The sequence below is a fragment of the Lissotriton vulgaris genome, chromosome 9, assembly GCF_964263255.1.
Source record: "Lissotriton vulgaris chromosome 9, aLisVul1.2, whole genome shotgun sequence".
In the NCBI taxonomy this organism is placed as follows: Eukaryota; Metazoa; Chordata; class Amphibia; order Caudata; family Salamandridae; genus Lissotriton; species Lissotriton vulgaris.
The window spans coordinates 943,147,637-943,166,789 of NC_141697.1; the positions used below are offsets into that span (position 1 = coordinate 943,147,637).

General features: G+C 47.1%; 1 protein-coding gene across 1 annotated transcript in view; it reads right to left on the reverse strand.

Moving 5' to 3' along the window:
- The window catches only part of RBM5 (RNA binding motif protein 5), a 242,450-nt gene that overhangs the window by 104,506 nt on the left and 118,791 nt on the right, over positions 1-19,153 (reverse strand). The window contains exons 12-15 of the mRNA XM_086938797.1: positions 18,259-18,346; positions 17,908-17,964; positions 8,634-8,697; positions 8,261-8,331 (exon numbers count right to left, since the gene is read on the reverse strand). Coding sequence (XP_086794923.1) covers positions 8,261-8,331; positions 8,634-8,697; positions 17,908-17,964; positions 18,259-18,346 — 280 coding nt within the window. The remainder of the gene's footprint in view (positions 1-8,260; positions 8,332-8,633; positions 8,698-17,907; positions 17,965-18,258; positions 18,347-19,153) is intronic.

Consider the following 19,153-nt stretch of genomic DNA (forward strand, 5'->3'; position numbering starts at 1 on the left):
CTCAGATTGTTTTTCGCCATTGTGGCAGAGATGGAGTGTAATACAGTGAGTGATGTCCATGCTAGATAGTAATTCTGAATGCTACAGCTGCTACAGGCGCCGGGGAGGAGGGCGGGCGATATGAATGATTGCCTAAAGAATTAATAATTAAGCTTGAAACCCCAATCAAGACAAGCTGAATATCGCTTTGGTAAGGAAAGATAATATTTCTAGTAATTTTCTAGGGATAGAATCTACGTTAATGCGAAGAATTCTGGAGTCAAGAAAGTGCAGGTCCACAATGGGGGTCCTTGCACAGCGTGAGGCAGCATTCTTCGCATTAACGTAGATTCTATCCCTAGAAAATTACTGGAAATATTATCTTTCCTTACCAAAGCGATATTCAGCTTGTCTTGATTGGGGTTTCAAGCGTAATTATTAATTCTTTAGGCAGTCATTTTTGTCCTGAGGATGAACCAATAATTTGTGAGGTTCGAAACGTCGTCGACAACAAGTGCACTAAATGCATAGTTAACGTAGAACTTGAACATTCATATGTGTATACTGAGGATTATCATTGTGTAATTTTTATTGTCAGATAACCCGATTTTGCCTGAATATTCCTTCCCTTGTGTTTGTTCCCCAAGTGTGTTAGTCGGACATTGGCTGGTGTCCCAAGTCTATTGCACTTTGTGTTTTATCCCCTTGTTTTATATTATTGCTACCAAGAAATAAAGTGTCCGGCTGGGCATTCTTAAAAATATAGCTCTATCTAGTCTATATTTATTGTTAGAATTTCCTCTTCTTTACTAAGGACCTCTGTTTTTTGAAAATAAGTTTCTACCCATGGTCCTTAGCTTATTGTGCCCTGGGTTCCCTTGTATTGTTTAAAAGAATCAAAACACCTTTCAGCATAGGCAGAGTTTTAATAGTCTTTTCCGATACAGAAAAGGTGTCAAAGAGGAAATCCACATCCTCAGGGTCAGCATGCAGCTGAACATTGTGATTGCTGCTTTCAATGCCCTCATTGAATGGGCCGCTGCCAGAGTCCTCAGTAGATGAAGTCTTAGCAGAGAAAAGTTGAGGGTCTTGGCCTGAATGAGGATCCCCAGGGTCACCACCAGCTGACCAGGGCTCATGTGTATCCTCTGGGTCTGTGTAGACCGGATAGCTATATTCATCCTCCTCATCGCCCTCCCCAGCGTCCACATCGGAGTAGGTGGGCGAGACCTCATGAGCTTGTGGTGAAAGGGGTTCCACCAAGGCAGGGGTACCAGCAGAGTCCATTTTCTTTTTGAGGGGGATTCTGTAAGACTCCAGTTGTGGTTCTGGGGCGATTTTCCTCTTCAGAAGGGAAAGCCTGCCCGTTTCGGCGTCAATGTAATGTTCTTGACGCTCCTCTTCCGATGGTTGTCGAGGCCGCGGGCCGTGGACCACCAACGACGCCTTCGGCGCCGAAGAGACTCTCGGGCACTCCGGCCCCCGGCCTCGGAGCGACCGCCGCGGCGCCGTCCCTAATGCGCTGCAGGGATTCCGTGCCCTTTTTCGTGAATGCGGCAGATGGACGTGCCGGTTCCACGGAGTCCTTCGAGGACGGTTTTGGAGCGGAGTCCTTCGAGGTCAACTTCCGAGTCGACTCACTTGGCGCAGCACCCTTGGCCTTGTAGAGTGGAAGCAGGGTGGAAAGGACCTTCGGGTCATCGGTTCGCTTCTTCGGGTCACCAAGAGATTTTTTCGGGTCGTCGACCGCCTTCTTCGGGTCGGTCCGGCCCTTGCCGGCGTCGATCGTCTTCGGCGCCGACGGCGAACACCTTCACCTTAGTCTTCGGCGCGGTAGCCTTCGGCTCGGCACCCTTGACGTGGCCTTTCGGCTCGACAGCCATCTTTGGTTTCTTCGGCGCCGAGGCCTCAGAAGTCTTCGATCCGACTAATGCGATGCGCACTTTTGGTTTAGATACCTGCACCTGCGCAGTATCTGGCGTCGAGACCGCAGGTTTCACTTTCGGTTTCGTTTTGACCGGGAGTGGCTCAGTAACAATGTCCGTGGCCGGGCCCGAATGCGGGGCTGTGGAACCCACATCGAGATCTTGGGTAAGGCCCGAAGGCGATCCCTCGACCTGGGCCTTATAGATAGGCACGGCCCCAGAGTCTGACTGAGGGAGCTCCTCGTCCGAGCTATCCTCCATGGCCCGAGGGCCCCGTCGTCGTCTCCTACCTCCTCGACGACTTCTTCGCTTTCGAAAACCTCGGCATCAGCGTCGTAGTCTTCTTCAACGTCCGACGCGGGGTTAGATTCTGAGACGTACTGGATATATTCTTCCTCGACCTCCCCCGCATCGAAAATGTCCGTAGGCGCAGGAGAAGATTGCTGGGCCTCCAGGCGCGCAGCTTGTTGGAGCTGGAGTGTCTTCTTGGACCTGAATTGCGCACAGGCCACACACTTGGCCTCATCGTGGTCCGGCGACAGACACTTGTTGCACACCGGGTGGACATCGATGTGTGGGTACTTCGAGTTAAAGACCGGACATCTTTTGAATGGACTTCGGTCCATGATGGATGGTTGATGAGTCTGGAGCGTCGACAAGGCCTTAAGTACAGAACTCGGCTCGGAGCCGAAGCAGAAGTTGATAAGCCGAACGCAAGACAATACCGACGTAAGACTAAAGACCTTTTGGTCTCAAGGAAAGTTTTTCTATCAATTCCGACAAGAGGGAACCAAAGGCATCCGAACCCAATGGCGGAAAAAAACAATCTGAGGATGGAGTCGATGCCCATGCGCACTGTAGTCCAGGGGAGGAGCCACCTATCTTGTGATACTTCGAAGACTCTTCCAGGACAACAATGTGCAATCATCCGGGCCCAACACTAGGCGGCGATCTATGCACAGATATGAATTCAGCAGCCCACATGCCTCGAACTATGAAAATGCCATCATGCCTATCAACTGCATGAACACTTTCGCTGGAAGCGAGCGTGGAGGTCTGAATTTTTGTATCAGCAATTGCATGCTGTTTATTATCACTGAATTTGGCTGTGCTTTGGCTGCTAGAGTGTCTATCGTCGTACCCAGGTACTGTCGCACGTGGGCGGGCTGAAGGTGTGACTTCGGGTAATTCAGTGAGAATCCTAGACTGTGAAGAAGATTAATGGTGTGGGACACGTGGCTGGCACACTGCTGGGCCGACTTTGCTTGAATAAGCCAGTCGTCCAGATACGGGTAGACATGTATGTGCGGTCTCCTGAGGTGTGCTGCTACTGTTGCAAGGCACTTTGTGAACACCCTGGGTGCCGTCGTTACTCCGAAAGGGAGGACTGAACTGATAATGTTGATGTTGAATAGTGAACCTGAGATACTGTGTGTGTGACGGGTGTATGGGTATATGGAAATACGCATCTTTTAGATCCAGCGTTGCGAGGAAGTCTCCCTGACTGAGTAACGGCAGAACCTGTTGCAAGGTGAGCATATGAAAATGCTCTGACAGAATGTAACTGTTTAGAGGCCTGAGGTCTAGTATAGGTCTGAGCGACCAGTCCTTTTTGGGTATTAGAAATTAGAGAGAGTACACCCTGACCCATGTTCTTTTACAGGCACAAGCTATATGGCCCCTTTTTGCAGCATGCTGACGACCTCCTGCTGCAATAATTGTAAGTGCTCTGCGGACATAGGACGGTGTCTTGGTGGGATGTTGGGTGGAGTGGACAATAATTCCAGACAATACCCGTACTGTACAATGTCTCTCACCCACCTGTCTGTGGTGATGGATTTCCAGACCGGCAGGAACTGTTGTAGTCTCCCCCCGACAGGTGTTATATGGTCGGGGGGCAGTGACAGGGCGTCACTGTTTGGTATTGGCAGAGGATCTGGAACTGTTATTTCCTCTGCCTCTACCCTTGATGTTGTTTCCCCGGTATCCACCACAGTTCTTATTGTAGGTGGATTGTGTACCTCCCTTATTGTATTGTGTTTGTTGCGTTGAATAGCCTCTTGAGGGGCCTCTAGTACTGGAGCGACGAAAGGAGCCACCCCGAAACTGTTGCGACTGCAGAGCCCCCATAGACTTTGCAGTTTGTGTCCTTTTTACGTTTTTCAAGGGTGGTGTCAACCTCAGGTCCGAATAAGAAGTCTGGGTTAACTGGCTGATTGAGGATAGAAGTTTGAATTTCTAGTTTGAATCCTGAAATCCTCAATCAGGCGTGTCGTCTTAGCAGAACACTAGTGTTGATGGCCCTGGCTGCAGTGTCAGCCACGTCCAGAGCACACTTGATGGAAGCATTTATGAGTTTCCCCTCCTGTATGAGTAGCTCTGCCCCCTCCTTGTACTGATCAGGTAGGTGTTGTAATAGTGTCTCAAGGGTATCATAATGTGCCCTGTCATATCTGGCCAAGAGAGCCTGAGTGTTAGCAATGCGCCAGATGTTAGCCGCCTGCGCAGCTACTCATTTCCCTGAGGTTTCCATAACCTTCGACTCTGTCCGGAGGAGCATCACCTGTAGTCTGGGAGTTCGCTCTCTTACGTGCATTAGAAACAACCAATGAATCCAATGGCAACTGTCCCTTTATATAAGGAGGGTCCACAGGGGGCGGCCGATATTTCTTCTCAATCCTCGGGTTTAACACCCTGGCCCTAGTGGTATCTTTAAAAATGTCAGCAGCATGCTTGAGGACCCCTTTGAGCATGGGCAGGGTTTTGACTGCCCTTTCTGAAGATGAAAAGTGTCGACCAGAAAGTCTTCGTCCACAGGGTCAGCATGTAGCTCAACGTCATGATTACTGGCTGCCCTCTCAATAAGGGCGTTAAAAGCAGTTGTGTCCTCAGTAGGAGACGTTTTTACACTGTACACATGAGTGTCCGGGCCAGTCTGCGGATTCCTTGAGTCAGCAGGGTCCGTCCATTGTTGGTCTTGATAATCAGGATCAGTGTCCACATGATGGAGGTCATCCTCATTGTAATTATCCCAGTCTCAACATCTGAGTATGTTGGGGAAAAATTTTGAGGTTCCTGTTCATAGTGATGGAGGGGTTCCACAAGAGCTGGAGAAGTTGTGAAAAGTCTTTTTTTCTTCAAGGGAATCTTATAGGATTCCATGGGAGTCTGACATCAACTTTCGTTTGTATATGGACAGTCTCCCAGTGTCCGAGTCGAATTGTCTCGGCTCTTGGTCTTCAGGCTCTTCCGTAGCCTCCATTTCCGTCGACATGTGTTGCGGCGCCAACAGATTTTTTCGGCTCGAACATCTTCGGGCGCACCGATGGTGGCAACCCAAACTTGATAGGTGTCGATGCAGTCTGAACTTGTCCGACAAGCTTCGGGGACCTTTTCGGTCCGACAGATGTACCGTTCTCCTTGATGCGTTGGAGCGACTCCGACACTACTTTGGCTATGAACGGAGTGGGCTTTGTCTCCTCAACAGAGTCCTTGGAGCCAGTCTTCGACTTGTCTGTAGGCCTCGACCTAGGATCGGTCCCGACTTTAGGCGCGGGTCTTTTGTGAGAATCGACACCCTTCGGCGGCGTCTTCGATGGCTCGACGGCCTTGACCTTGGTCTTTGGCGCCCCAACCAGTGGCTCGACGACCTTTGAGTTTTCCGGCATCAACGTCATTTTAGCTTTCTTCAGCTCAGAGGGGTTAGATGCCTTGGTGCTGACGAGAGGCACAAGCACTTTCGGTTTCTGCAAAGACGCTGTCGGTTTTGATTTCTTTGTATCGACCGATGGCGGTTTCGAAACCGCGGGCTCTTTAGAAATGTTCGAAGCCGGGCCTTTATGCGGGGCTGCAGAACGAGATTGTGGATCTTGGGTAAGGCCTAGTGGCGATCCCTCGACCTGAGCCTTACTGAGTGCGTCATCTTCGGCCTCTGTGCGGCCGGGTTGGCCTAGCTCTTCGCCTGAGCTATCTTCTACGGCCCCAAGGGCATCCACGTCGTCTCCTACCTTCGAAGACGTCCTCATCTTCGTCTTGTACCTCCTCGTCTTCTGCGTCATACTCTGAGTCATGGCCCGAAGCCGGATCGGAGCAGTGTTCCTGATCCTCCAGATCAACGACCTCCTAGTCTTCGGTCCCGAAGATGTTAACAGGAACAGGCGCTGACTTAGACTCGAGTCGCGCGTCGAATCTTGAGGGTTTTCTTCGACCTGAACCGGGCACAGGCCATACAGATGTCTTCGTTATGGTCTGGGTATAGGCACTTGTTGCACACCGGGTGGACAGCGATGTGCGGGCATTTTGCATTGCAAAGGGGGCACCGCTTGAACGGACTCCTTTCCATTTCACATCAAAGATCGGGTAGAGTGTGGAAAGAAAAAACCTGGTGAGTCCTCGATGTCCTCTAAGCAAAGGCACCGATACCGAACGAAACGATACCGACGCTACCGAAAGCCATTTGGCTTTACAGAAAGTTTTCCTAACTTGAGCTAAGATAGTAACATCCGAACCCAATGGGGAAAAAAACAATCTGAGGATGGAGAGGATGCCCATGCGCACTGTAGTCCAGGGGAGGAGCCACCTATCTCGTGATACTTCGAAGACTCTTCCAGGACAACAATGTGCAATCATCCCGACCCAACACTAGGCGGCGATCTATGCACAGATATGAATTCTGCAGCCCACATGCCTCGAACCTTCTTTTCCCCAAGAGCCTGTGAAATAGCAGTGACGCTGTACTGTAGCCTCTAAGAGAGGCCCTGGGGCCTGAACGGTGGGGTGGGGTTCCATACTGTATTCAGATTGACATGGTCGGTTTGCTCAGTAAAGGTGACTGCATTGGGGGTCTGAGGCTTTTTCATTCATAAATCCGATTGAACATAGCACGTGGACCATATACCAAATAGGACGTTTTGAAGCGATGAGCAACAATACATTGTGACAGAATTTTGTCACGAAGTGGCGAGATTCCCCTTCAACTGTGATTTTATGCTTATGGAGAATGGATATTTGGAGGAATTTATTCCCCGTTAGACAGCCTAAACGCTTAGACCAAGATTAAAGTGCTGGGATACTTTTTAATTTAAGCCTGAATAAGGTGGTCGGACTTGCTGATAACACCGAAACGCGTAGCTTCTTGGTCTATTAAAAAAAAAAAACTATTCTATATAAACCATACGGTGTTCTTTCAGACATAATAAGAGAAGACTATTATCAAATGTTGAAGTGATCATCATTGTTTGTGTTAGATTTATATAATTGACTTGCACTTTTAGATTTGACTTTGTATTTTGAAATTTGTGATGAAATTGTGATGTTAATATTTTAAATAATTTTATTGGTTTAATGAAAATATTTCCATATTGGGCTTGTTGGCTACTGTTCTACTCTCCAGGTGATTGAACTTTGAATGTGGCGAGTGAAGAATTTGGTATGTTATTATTGTATCCCAAAAAGAATTTATTTTAGACCTAGATTCACCACTTTACTCCACTTAACATGGCCATTGTGCTCAGGCAACTTCAGCCCGCTAAGATGGGCTATTCAGCCGACCCAAAGCCAGGGGGACAGTGTACAATTACATACGATTATGGAAGGAAAGTCCATCACTGAAATTAGAATAATGTCATGGAATGTAACCGATCTGGGGGATAAGATCAAACGTGGAATATTGCTCCATTATATTAAAAGGCATTCCACTGACATTACCCTATTGCAAGAACCCCACCTATGGGGAACACTTTTAGAGCCCTAGACCACTGAAGATACAAAATGGTGGTACGTGCAGGTTTCACATCTGTTTCCAGGAGCACAGGGCTACTCCTCAAGAAACAGTTTCCCCTCACTCTCAACAAGATATGGTCAGACAAGCTAAGCATATACGAGGCCCTCTCAGGTACATGGGAGGATGGGGGTGGGGGGGGGGGGAACAATTACACCTTGTCAGTACATGTCCCACCGACTATACATGGCACAACCACGCCTGGCATGGCATGGAATCCCTTATGCTTGGATTTCCGATGGGGAGGCGCTTGTTGGGAGGAGATTTCAATATGGCACTGTGTGACAATAGAGTATGCCACCAAAACGGCCACTCTCCTCGCAGACCAGGTTGGCAGAATTCCTTTCAGCATTGGGCCGGATTGTCACCACCTCGAACAGTGTCAAGTGGGCCATACCCCTTAAGTATGCAGTTCATACATAATCACCATATTTGGCATTTACATTGTCATTTTAAGAACATGGAAATACAATTAGTTGTCAGTTACCAGAAGCAATTGAATGCATTAGAATATATCTGCAGACTAGACTGTTCATTTACATTTAAAGAAAAAATCATCAAGAAGAAATCCAATTACCGGGGAGCTGGGCTGGTTGTACAGCTGGGGACTTTGAGAAACAACAACTGTAGAGGTAACGGTTGATGAACCTGCACAATACGTAAATTATGAAAAATTACATTACACATGACAAAAACAAGAGCAATATTCTACAAGCATCACAATATACAAACAATGGTTCTAATAATGGTTATCAGTTAACACAAAACAAGCATGAAAAGCATATAGGGTTCACTAATAGCATTTGCTACAATGGAAGATAGAACTCAAACATCTGGAGTACGCTGTGTCTTTAGGACTATGTTATGGCTAAGTCAGAGCGATCCTCTGCTCTCAAGGGCCAAGTGATTCAAATAAATAGTCCAAATGTTGTACTACAATATAACAGTACCTATTCCAGTAGATGTGCTTGCCTCCCCATCAGCTTGATAATATTGCTGGCAATCCTGAGAGTACTGTAAAAGAAGGAGTCCTTTAACTAGTTATATTTCAGTACAAGAACCACAGGAGAACAAATGACACCACAATGAATAATTTCCAGACTAAGCTAATGAAATGCCATCTGCCGACAGGGGTTAATTTAGCGGATTATGCAATCCGCCCATTAAGCAACTAGTTTGTGAAGATACAGTAATGTCTAAATCAGACAACTCTACCTCCATCTGTTTTCAAACGTACACCTAGCCCTTGCCACTCTACAAACAAAAACAGCGGAATAATCACAAAATGTTATATGGTACATATTACCATGCACCACACATCTGTCTTCTTGCTGCTGCACTGGAAAAATACTTACATTTTCAGGTGGGAGTCTAGAGGGGAACTGTCCAATAAGACTACAGAGTGAGGACAAGACACAGTTCTAGGTAGCAGACTCGTATAGTGGAGAAGATCCGACGGATCAGATAAAAGGGGTCACCCCTAAAAACAACCTTTGGAAAAACCCACAAACTAAACAAACACCACAACTGTCTGTGCAGAGCCCAAAGCGATCCCACTTCTGAAAGTCCTGGTATACAGTCAACCGTGTCTGCATAAGTACACTTGCTGGTTAACAGAATACAAGGAACCAGTTGAAGGACGAATAGTCAGACTCCCAAAGTTACCCAAGCGTGCCTTTACATTTCATGGCTTTATTTTGATATTTAACTATTTGTCAACATTTTTCAGTGTCGAGTGCATCCAAAACAGTCAATGGTGGCAACAGTGCCAAACGTACACTAGACACTTAAGTGTTAGACTTAACTGTGGCTTCAACAGGAAATATCCCTGAAACCGTAAGGGCTACACAGATACCTCAAACAGTCCCAGATTTGGGAAAAACTTTAGCTGGGGAACTTTATGGCATATACGATGTCAAAACAGACTGTCTTTTTGTTTATCTAGGGCTGGGGAAAATGGGGTTTAGGCATCCTACAGGCCGTGGGTCAAAGAGTACCTCATCTACTAAGATTAGCATCTTAATTTCTGTAATGCTTTTTCTGGTGAATGCTTTAACTGCCGTATACCCACCATTTAAATTTCCCCAGCAACTAGAAGGATAATGTTAGTCACCCAGTAAGCATCTGTTCTTGGCATGTAGAGCTGTAGTTTGACATGCTTTGCATACTCCTGCAATCTATGTTGGGTCCGGATGTTTGCAAGTGGTTTTTCATCTTAGTCTTTCCAGTCATGAGGTAAGGTGAATCCTCCTTGATGTGATATTGTGCATGGGCATCGACTTCATTGTTACTTTGTTATACCGCAGAGGGTGAGAATGGAGTTAGTGAGTGTAGAATAGAGATGTACATGCATATGAATGTAAATTGAGAACTACAGGAGACCGGGGAGGCGGGTGGCCTCATGTGAATCTACAGCTCTATATGCCAAGAACAGATGCTTACTAGGCAAGGAACATTATTCATTAGAGGCATGTGAGCTGTAGATCACATGCTTTGCACAGACTACAGCCGTATTCTTCCAAAGCAGTGGCTAACCTGTAGTGGTTATAGTTGTTTGAAGGAATATGCTACTTACCAGTATGCATCTGTTCTTGGCATGTAGGGCTGCTGACATTCATATCTGATTCAGAAAAGGGGGTGGTGATGAACAGAGTGTCTGAATTAAGCAGACCACTCTTACCTGGTCCAAAGATCAGGGCTTGATCCATCACCGTTATTTATCTCACTGCACCATCCCAGCTCAGAACCTGGCTATATGCAAATCAGTCTGTCCCTGGCCCAGTGCATCATGGGAACAGGGCAGACTAAACTACCAAGCCAATTCTTCACCAGAAAGGAGACAAGCTTCCGGGGACCGGTTTCTGGCATTTCAGCCGTCTTCGGCCCGGCTTGCTTGAATCCTGATGGTGCAGTGAGAAAGGGACTCATGTCTGAGTATACCCTGCCACACCTATTCATATCTGTGCATAGATGACCGTCTAGTGTTGGGTCCGGATGATTGCACTTTGTTGTCCTGGAAGAGTCTAAGTATCACGAGATAGGTGGCTCCTCCCCTGGACTACAGTGCGCATGAGCATCCTCTCCATCCTCAGATTGTTTTTCGCCGTTGTGGCAGAGATGGAGTGTAACAGTAAGTGATGACCATGCTACAGCTGCAACAGGCACCGGGGAGGAGGGCGGGCGAAATGAATGTCAGCAGCCCTACATGCCAAGAACAGATGCATATTGGTAAGTAGCATATTCCGTTCGAGGCATGTGGGCTGCTGAATTCATATCTGTGCATAGAATAAATAGCAGTTACCTCCTTAGCGGTGGTCGCCGTGTGCCAGCTGCAGCAGTCTGAAAAAGGGTTTTGAGAACAGCCTATCCTACAGCAGCTTGCTGTTTGGAGTGTACATCTACGCAGTAGTGTTTGGTAAATGTATGTATGGTGGTCCATGTGGCTGCTCTACATATATCCTCTAGGGGAATGTTACCTAGGAAAGTCATGGATGCCCCTAACTTGCGTGTGGAATGCGCTCTTGGGGGAACTGTTAATGTGCGTTTAGCTTTTTGATAACAGATTTGTATGCACTTAACAATCCATCTGGCTATACCCTATTTGGAAATGGGGTTGCCTTTGTGTTGTGGAGAGAAGGCAACAAACAATTGTTTAGTCTTTCTAAAATCTTTTGTCCTGTCGATGTAATACAGGAGAGCTCTTTTAACATCTAAGGTGTGCAGTGCTCTCTCTGCCACAGAATCTGGATTGGGGAAGAAAACTGGCAGTTCTATGGTTTGATTAATGTGGAACTGTGACACCACTTTAGGCATGAATTTAGGGTTGGTACGTAGCACTACCCTATTAGCATGAATCTGTATGAAAGGCTCTTGAATAGTTAGGGCTTGAAGCTCACCAGCTCTTCTTAGCGATGTGATGGCTACCAGAAAAGCCACTTTCCATGTAAGAAACTGTATTTCACAAGAGTGAAGGGGTTCAAAGGGTGGTCCCATTAGTCTGGTGAGAACTACATTTAGATTCCAGACAGGTGAAGGAGGGTGCCTGGGAGGGATCACTCTTTTGAGTCCTTCCATAAAGGCTTTAATGGCAGGCACCCTGAAAAGGGAAAGATGCTGCCTGTTTTGAAGAAATGCTGCAATGGCGGCCAGGTGCATCCTGATGGAACTATATGCCAGATTGCATCTGTATAGATGCAACAAATAACATGATGTTCTGCGTGGACGCATCCAGGGGATTAATGTCATTATTGAAACAGTAAATGACAAACCGTTTCCATTTGGCCGCATAGCATGCCCTAGTTGTAGGTCGCCTTGCCTGTTTGATGATGTTCATACAGTCAGGGGGTAGGTTGAGGTAGCCAAACTCTATGACCTCAGGAGCCATATCGCATGGCTCAACTGTTGTGGATCTGGGTGCTGAATGTCTCCATGGCTCTGAGTGAGGAGACTGGGCGTGAGGCGCAGCCTTTCGTGATGCACCACTGAAAGTTCTAGGAACGTGGTGTACCAGGCCTGCTGTGCCCACGTTGGAGCAACCAGGATGAGCGTCATGGAGTGTTGTCGCAGTTTGCGTGCCACTAGCGGTATGAGTGGTGCTGGAGGAAAAGCGTACGCAAATCTGCCGGACCAGTTCATCCATATCGCATTGCCCTGAGACTGCGGGTGTGGGTGTGGGAACCTGGCGGCGAAGGTTTGGCATTTTGCTTTTTCCTGTGTGGCGAATAGGTCGATCTCTGGATGACCCCACTGCTGGAAATATGGTTGGAGCACTGAGGGGTGTATCTCCCACTCGTGCATCTGATGGCTGTGCCTGCTGAGCAGGTCCGCCATCTGGCTGTCTTTGCCTGGGAGATGTTCCGCCATGAGGAACAGGTTTCTCTGAATGGCCCATTTCCACATGCTCTGGGCTAGATGAGACAATTGTGGAGAGTGTGTGCCTCCCTGCTTCTGGATGTAATACATGGCAGTCATGTTGTTCGTCCGGATCGGCACAACTTTGTTGCACATGTGTAATTTGAACGCCTTCATCGCCATGAAGATTGCCATCAGCTCCAGCAGGTTGATGTGCATCTTCTGCTGCTGTGTCATCCATAGTCCCAGCACTGTATAATGGAGGACATGCGCTCCCCAGCCCTGGAGAGACGCGTCCATCGTCAGCACTACTTGTGGTACAGGCTCTTGCAACGGTCGTCCCCTGCAAATGTTTTGTGTGTTCCACCAATGCAGAGAGTTGTAAGCACGACCGGTCACCAACACTAGGTCTTTTAGATGTACACGAGCCTGGTTCCACTGTCGTGCTAAGCACTCCTGGAGGGGACGCATGTGCAGCCTTGCGTGTGGGACTATGATGATGCAGGAGGCCATCATACCTATCAGTTGCATGAACACCTACCCCGGGAGCAAGTGTTTGGGTCTGAATTTCTGAATTAGCAAATGCATGCTGTTGACTCTGGCTGGGTTTGGCTGCGCTGTTGCTGTCATAGTGTTCATTGTTGCCCCTAGGTACTGTTGTACATGTGCGGGCTGAAGGTGTGATTTTGGGTAATTTAGTGAAAATCCTAGACTGTGTAGGAGGTGAATCGTGTGGGACATGTGGCTGGCACATTGCTGGGCTGACTTTGCTTGAACAAGCCAGTCGTCCAGGTAAGGATAGACATGGATGTGTTGTCTCCGAAGGTGCGCAGCCACTGTCGTCAAGCACTTGGTGAACACCCTGGGGGCTGTAGTGACCTGAAAGGCAGGACCTTGAACTGGTAATGCTGGCTGTTGACGGTGAACCTGAGATACTTCCTGTGACCTGGGTGAATGGGAATGTGAAAATAGGCATCCTTCAGGTCTAGTGTTGCCAGGAAGTCCCCCTGCCTGAGCAATGGTAGAACTTGCTGTAAAGTGAACATATGAAAATGTTCTGACAAGATGTACTGGTTCAAGGGTCTGAGGTCTAGAATGGGCTGCAGGGATCCGTCCTTTTTCTGGGATCAAGAAGTACAGTGAGTACACCCTTGTACCTTGCTGTTCTAAAGGCACGAGTTCTATGGCTCCTTTTTGCAGCATGCAGATTACTTCTTGCTGCAAAAAGTGCATGTGCTCTGCGGACATAGGACGGTGCCTTGGGGGTATGTTGGGAGGAGTGGAGGTTAGTTCCAGACAATAGCCGTATTTGATAAGTTGTCTCACCCACCTGTCTGTGGTAATGCCTTCCCAGACTGGCAGGAACTGCTGGAGTCTTCCCCCGACCGGTGTTATATGGTCGGGGGGCAGTGACAAGGCGTCACTGTTTATTGGTGGCGGAGGATCTGGCATTGTTATTTCCACAAACTCTGCTTTTGGTGCTGTTCCAACGATATCCACCCCTGTTATTTTTGTTGTAGGTGGTCTGCATGCTCCCCTTGTTGTATTGGGTTTGCTGCAATGACTGACCTCTAGAAGCTCCCCTGTTACCTGAGCGACGAAAGGAACTGCCCCTGAACTGCTGTGACTGCAGAGCCCCCATGGATTTTGCTGTCTCAGTGTCTTTTTCAATTGTTTCAAGGGTCGTGTCTACATCAGGACCAAAAAGAAAGTCAGGGTTAACTGGCCGATCGAGCAAAGTTGTTTGGATCTCTGGTTTGAAACCAGAGATGCGGAGCCAGGCATGACGTCTCAGCATTACACTAGTGTTGATGGCTTTAGCTGCTGTGTCCGCTCCCTCTTGATGGCTGCATTTGAAATTAACTTTCCTTCCTGTATTAGCATTTCTGCTCCCTCTTTATAAGCATCAGGCAGGTGTTGCATCAGCTGTTCTAACGTGTCGTAGTGAGCCCTATCATATCTGGCTAATAGGGCCTGTGTATTTGAGATCCCCAAATATATGCCGCTTGAGCTGCTACCCGTTTGCCAGAAGCTTCCAAGATTTTGGATTCTTTGTCCGGAGGAGGAGCATCACCACTTGTTTGAGAGTTTGCTCTCTTGCGAGCATTAGCCACTACTAGGGAGTCCAATGGGAGCTGGCCCTTGATGTACGTAGGGTCCACAGGCGCAGGCCTATATTTTCTTTCAATCCTTGGGTTTACAACCCTTGCGGTCTCCTTGAAAATGTCAGTAGCATGTTTGAGGACACCCTTTAGCATAGGCAATGTCTTTACCGATCTTTGAGGTGGAGAAAGTATTGAATAGAAAGTCCACCTTCACTGGCTCAGCGTGCATTTCAACGTCATGGTTAATGGCTGCCCTTTCAATTAAAGCGTTAAACGCCGCCGTGTCTTCAGTAGGCGAGGTCTTGACATTAGAAGACTGAGTATCAGGCGTAGTGTGTGGATCATCAGGGTCAACAGGGTCAGTCCAGTGTTGAGGTTCCCCATGATCTGTGTAGGCATGATAAATAAATCCCATATGACTAATCATCTCCCACATCCTCATCGCTGCGTGTGGGAGAATCGGCATCGTGTTGTGTATATGACTCAACATGTTCAAAGAGAACAGGTGAGGTGGCTGAATCCTTTTTCCTTTTGAGAGGGATTTTGTAGGACTAAAGGATGTTCTGGAGCGATTTCCGTTTGCGAATGGTGAGTCTGCCAGAATCCGAGTCGAAGAAGAGCTTCGACTGATTGTCATATGAGGGTGCCTGGAACATTACCTCCTCCGGAATGGACTGAGGCTTGGAAGGTCCCGATACCTTCTTGGAGGTTTCGGCGCTCTTTTGTGGCTCAAACGCTTTGGGTCGAGTGGTCGGGGCAGTCCGTATTTAATTTGTGGAGGAAGCACCGGAGACGAACCGACCTTCTTAGAGATTGACGTCGTCTTCGATCCGATTTGCTTTGGTGGATCACCAGCATGCTTGCGGCCTTGCGTCGACTCGAGCTCATGGTGCGCAGCAGGTACGGCCTTGGGCTTCGACTCGAGGGCCTTGCTTAACATTGGCTTGGAGGCTGCAAGCGTCGGTTCGACAGTCTTTTTAGCCTGGAGTCCTTTAGCAGTGCCGCCATGTTTGGACGTCGGCGTCAGAGTGACGTGCTTGACTGTAGAGACTGGCTTTGGCGCCCCGCTCTTGGGGCCGACGCCGCTTTGTGACCCCGAAGGGTCGATGACATTTGTAGACTTGACTGGAGCCGAGGAGTTCGAGGGAGTCGATCCGAGGACTGTCTTAAACAGCTTCGGTTTCGTTTTTGCCTCTGTTGGTTTCGGTGGATCGACCGATGGCTCCTTAGAAGTATTCTTAGCCGGGCCTTGACGCAGGGCTATAGAATGTGGCGTAAGATCTTGGCTAAGGCCTTCCGGTGATGCCTTGACCTGAGCCTTAGAGAGCACAGTGCCAATATAAGGCCCCGCGATTGCGGGTGGGCCTTGCTCATCGTTCGAGTCGTCATCGACGGCTCCGATGGCCTCTGCGTCGTCTACCTCTACAACGTCTTCGTCATAGACGTAGTCTTCATCGTCGTCCACACCGAAGGTAGAGTCTCGCTCCGACTCGGGGTCCGACTGCTGATCAGGATCCTCTTCATTGACGCCTTCATCGTCATTGGCCTCGAAGATGTTCTCCGGGTCAGGCGCCGCTTTCTGTGCGGCACGTCGAAGTCGAAGCATCTTCTTCAACCGGAACTTTTAACAGGCCATACAGCTGGCCTAGTCGTGGTCCGGGGATAAACATTTATTGCACACTGGGTGCACATCAATGTGAGGATATTTTGAGTTGCAGACGGGGCATCTCTTGAACGGGCTCCGTTCCATCGTCGTCGTAGTTGGGGCCTGTGGTGTCGAAAAGGCAAACGGCCTTTGATGTCCTGTTCGAAGAACTGGATGAAGTATAGGCACCAAACGAGACAATACCGACGCCCGAAGGCCTTTTGGCCTTGCGCAAAGAGTTTTATATCCATTCCGAACTTGAGTCAAGAAAGTACATCCGAACCCAATGGCGGAAAAAAACAATCTGAGGATGGAGAGGATGCCCATGCACACTGTAGTCCAGGGAAGGAGCCACCTATCTCGTGATACTTCGAAGACTCTTCCAGGACAACAATGTGCAATCATCCGGACCCAACACTAGGCGGCGATCTATGCACAGATATGAATTCAGCAGCCCACATGCCTCGAACACAAAGTTTTAAGTACTGCTTGGCCTACATTTGCATGTTGTCTCACTAACACATCTATACAATAGTGTTTGGTGAATGTGTGCTGTGTAGACCATCTTGCTGCCTTACGGATGTCTGCTAGGAGCATAGTGCCGGAGGCCATAGAAGCCTATATTTTGCAAGCAGAATGTGCTCTAGGGGGTAATATTAAAGTTCTTTTTGCCTTGGCAGAACATGTTTGGATACATTTTACAATCCATCTAGCAATACCCGATTTTAGGTATGGATTGCCTTTGTGTGGTGGCGAAAAAGCAACAAATAGTTGCTTCGTTTTTCGAAAGTCTGTTTTTTTTTCTACGTAATATTATAGCTTGTCTAACAAAGTGTGTGTAGAGCTTCGTCTGCTACGGAATCAGGTTGAAGAAAGAATACTGGTAACTCAACTGATTGATATGAAAGGCAGAAACTACTATAGGGAGAAATTTAGGATTGGTTCGAAGAACCACCCTATCTTTGTGTAGTTGAAAGAAAGGCTCTTGTATAGTTAATGGCCGAAGTTCACCAACTCTCCTTAGTGAGTTAATTGCTATGAGGAAGGCAACTTTCCATGAGAGGAATTGTAACTGATATTTGTGCATTGGTTCAAAAGGTGGACCCATTAGTCTTGTAAGGACTATGCTTAAGTATCATTCTAGTGCAGGTGGAACTCTTGGTAGTATCACCCTTTTTAATCCTACCATGATGGCTTTAATCACTGGTACTCTGAAGAGGTAAGTGTTGTCTACTTCGCAAGTATGCGGCTACTGCTGCTAGATGTAAACAAATGGAAGTAAGACAATCCAGAGTGTTATCTGTTGCATCTGTTATGCAACAGATAACAAATCATGTTCTGTACAGAAGAATTAAGTGGGTTGATATTTTTGTTACAATAGATAAATTGCTTCCATTATTCTGCATGACATGCTCTAGTAGTAGATCCAAACAAGTCGATGGGGAAAAATACAACTTTAATATTTCACTTTAAAGAAAAACAGCATCAAAATAAGTTATATTTAACTTACTAAATCTAAAAAAAGCACAATCTTATTGAGATCTGACAGGGAAAAACAGATGTGTTGGGCCTGTAATGTTCTGCATAAATGTAAACAGATAATTAAGCCAGCCTGGTACTAACCTGGCCATACTGCCCAAAGCCATCTTGGTAATTTGAATCGGAACCTTCGCCTTGAGCCTAGACAAAGAAGGAAGAGGTAAAGCAATGATCTTGATACAGGCCGCTACATCACCAAAAGCCACTGGTTTATTTCAAGTGCACAAACCCATTAGCATAGGAAGAACTGCAGCAAATTCCTAAGAGTAAACTAGTATAAAAATGCTTTTAATGAGACTCAGAAATCCATTAAGAAAACAAATCCACTCCATGCTATACAAGTTGAATGAAGTAGAATCTAAAATATGCCATCTTCACCAGAAGAAGCCAGTGCTTTAGTAACAAAATGAGCAAAATGCAATGAAACATTGTTACCTGAGTGGAGGACCACTGAGCAGCAGCAATGGCTGTACTAGCCACAGAGAAAGCTGTAACTCTATTCCCATCTGGAAGAACTAGATGTCTGGAAAGTAAGGAAAATCATTTAGGGACCTTTGCATATAGTAACAATTCACTAACACAATTATATTAAGTCAATTAATCATATTTATCCAAAACACTGCTAAGCATTGCGTCGCATAACACAATAACCGCTCTTCAGTGGTGGTCATGCACAATATGCAAACTTTTCCTACCTAGGATCAACACAAAGACAGCATCCTTCCAACCACACACACTTCACAGCATGGCAAACTACTCATGTAGGCAACACTGCCCCACATACGGGTAGTAAGTGCTAATTAAATGATGCAATACAATCCATGTGTATTAATTCACTGAAACCATTGGCTTGTACCCCAAAATACACAATGGAAAAGTCAACACCACAGCTATGCACACAGAATAGAAAACCCTCTTCTCAACTCTACTCACAGCTCAATAAAGTTACATACTGTAATTTCACTGGACTGTAACAATGTGTGGCAGATCAGAGTACACTTCTGCATTTTGGATTTCACACGCAAAAGTTACTAGGCCAATACATTTTTTCAAGACTGTAAATGCCCCTTTTTGAGATTGTCACCCCCACTTTTTCCTGGTATTTGATACAATTTTTACAGAAAATGCATTGGGTTCCTGCTAACCAGGCCCCTAGTGCCAGATCTTTCCCTAAACTGCACAATTGTTTTCTAATCTGCAATACCATCAGCACCCCCCTTTTAAGTCCTTAGTGTTACCTGAGATACCTTAGGCAAGGAGGCTAAAGAGATTCCCTAACAACTGCAGCATGTATTGTGCCACCCTAAAGGAACCTTCACCAATTTCATGC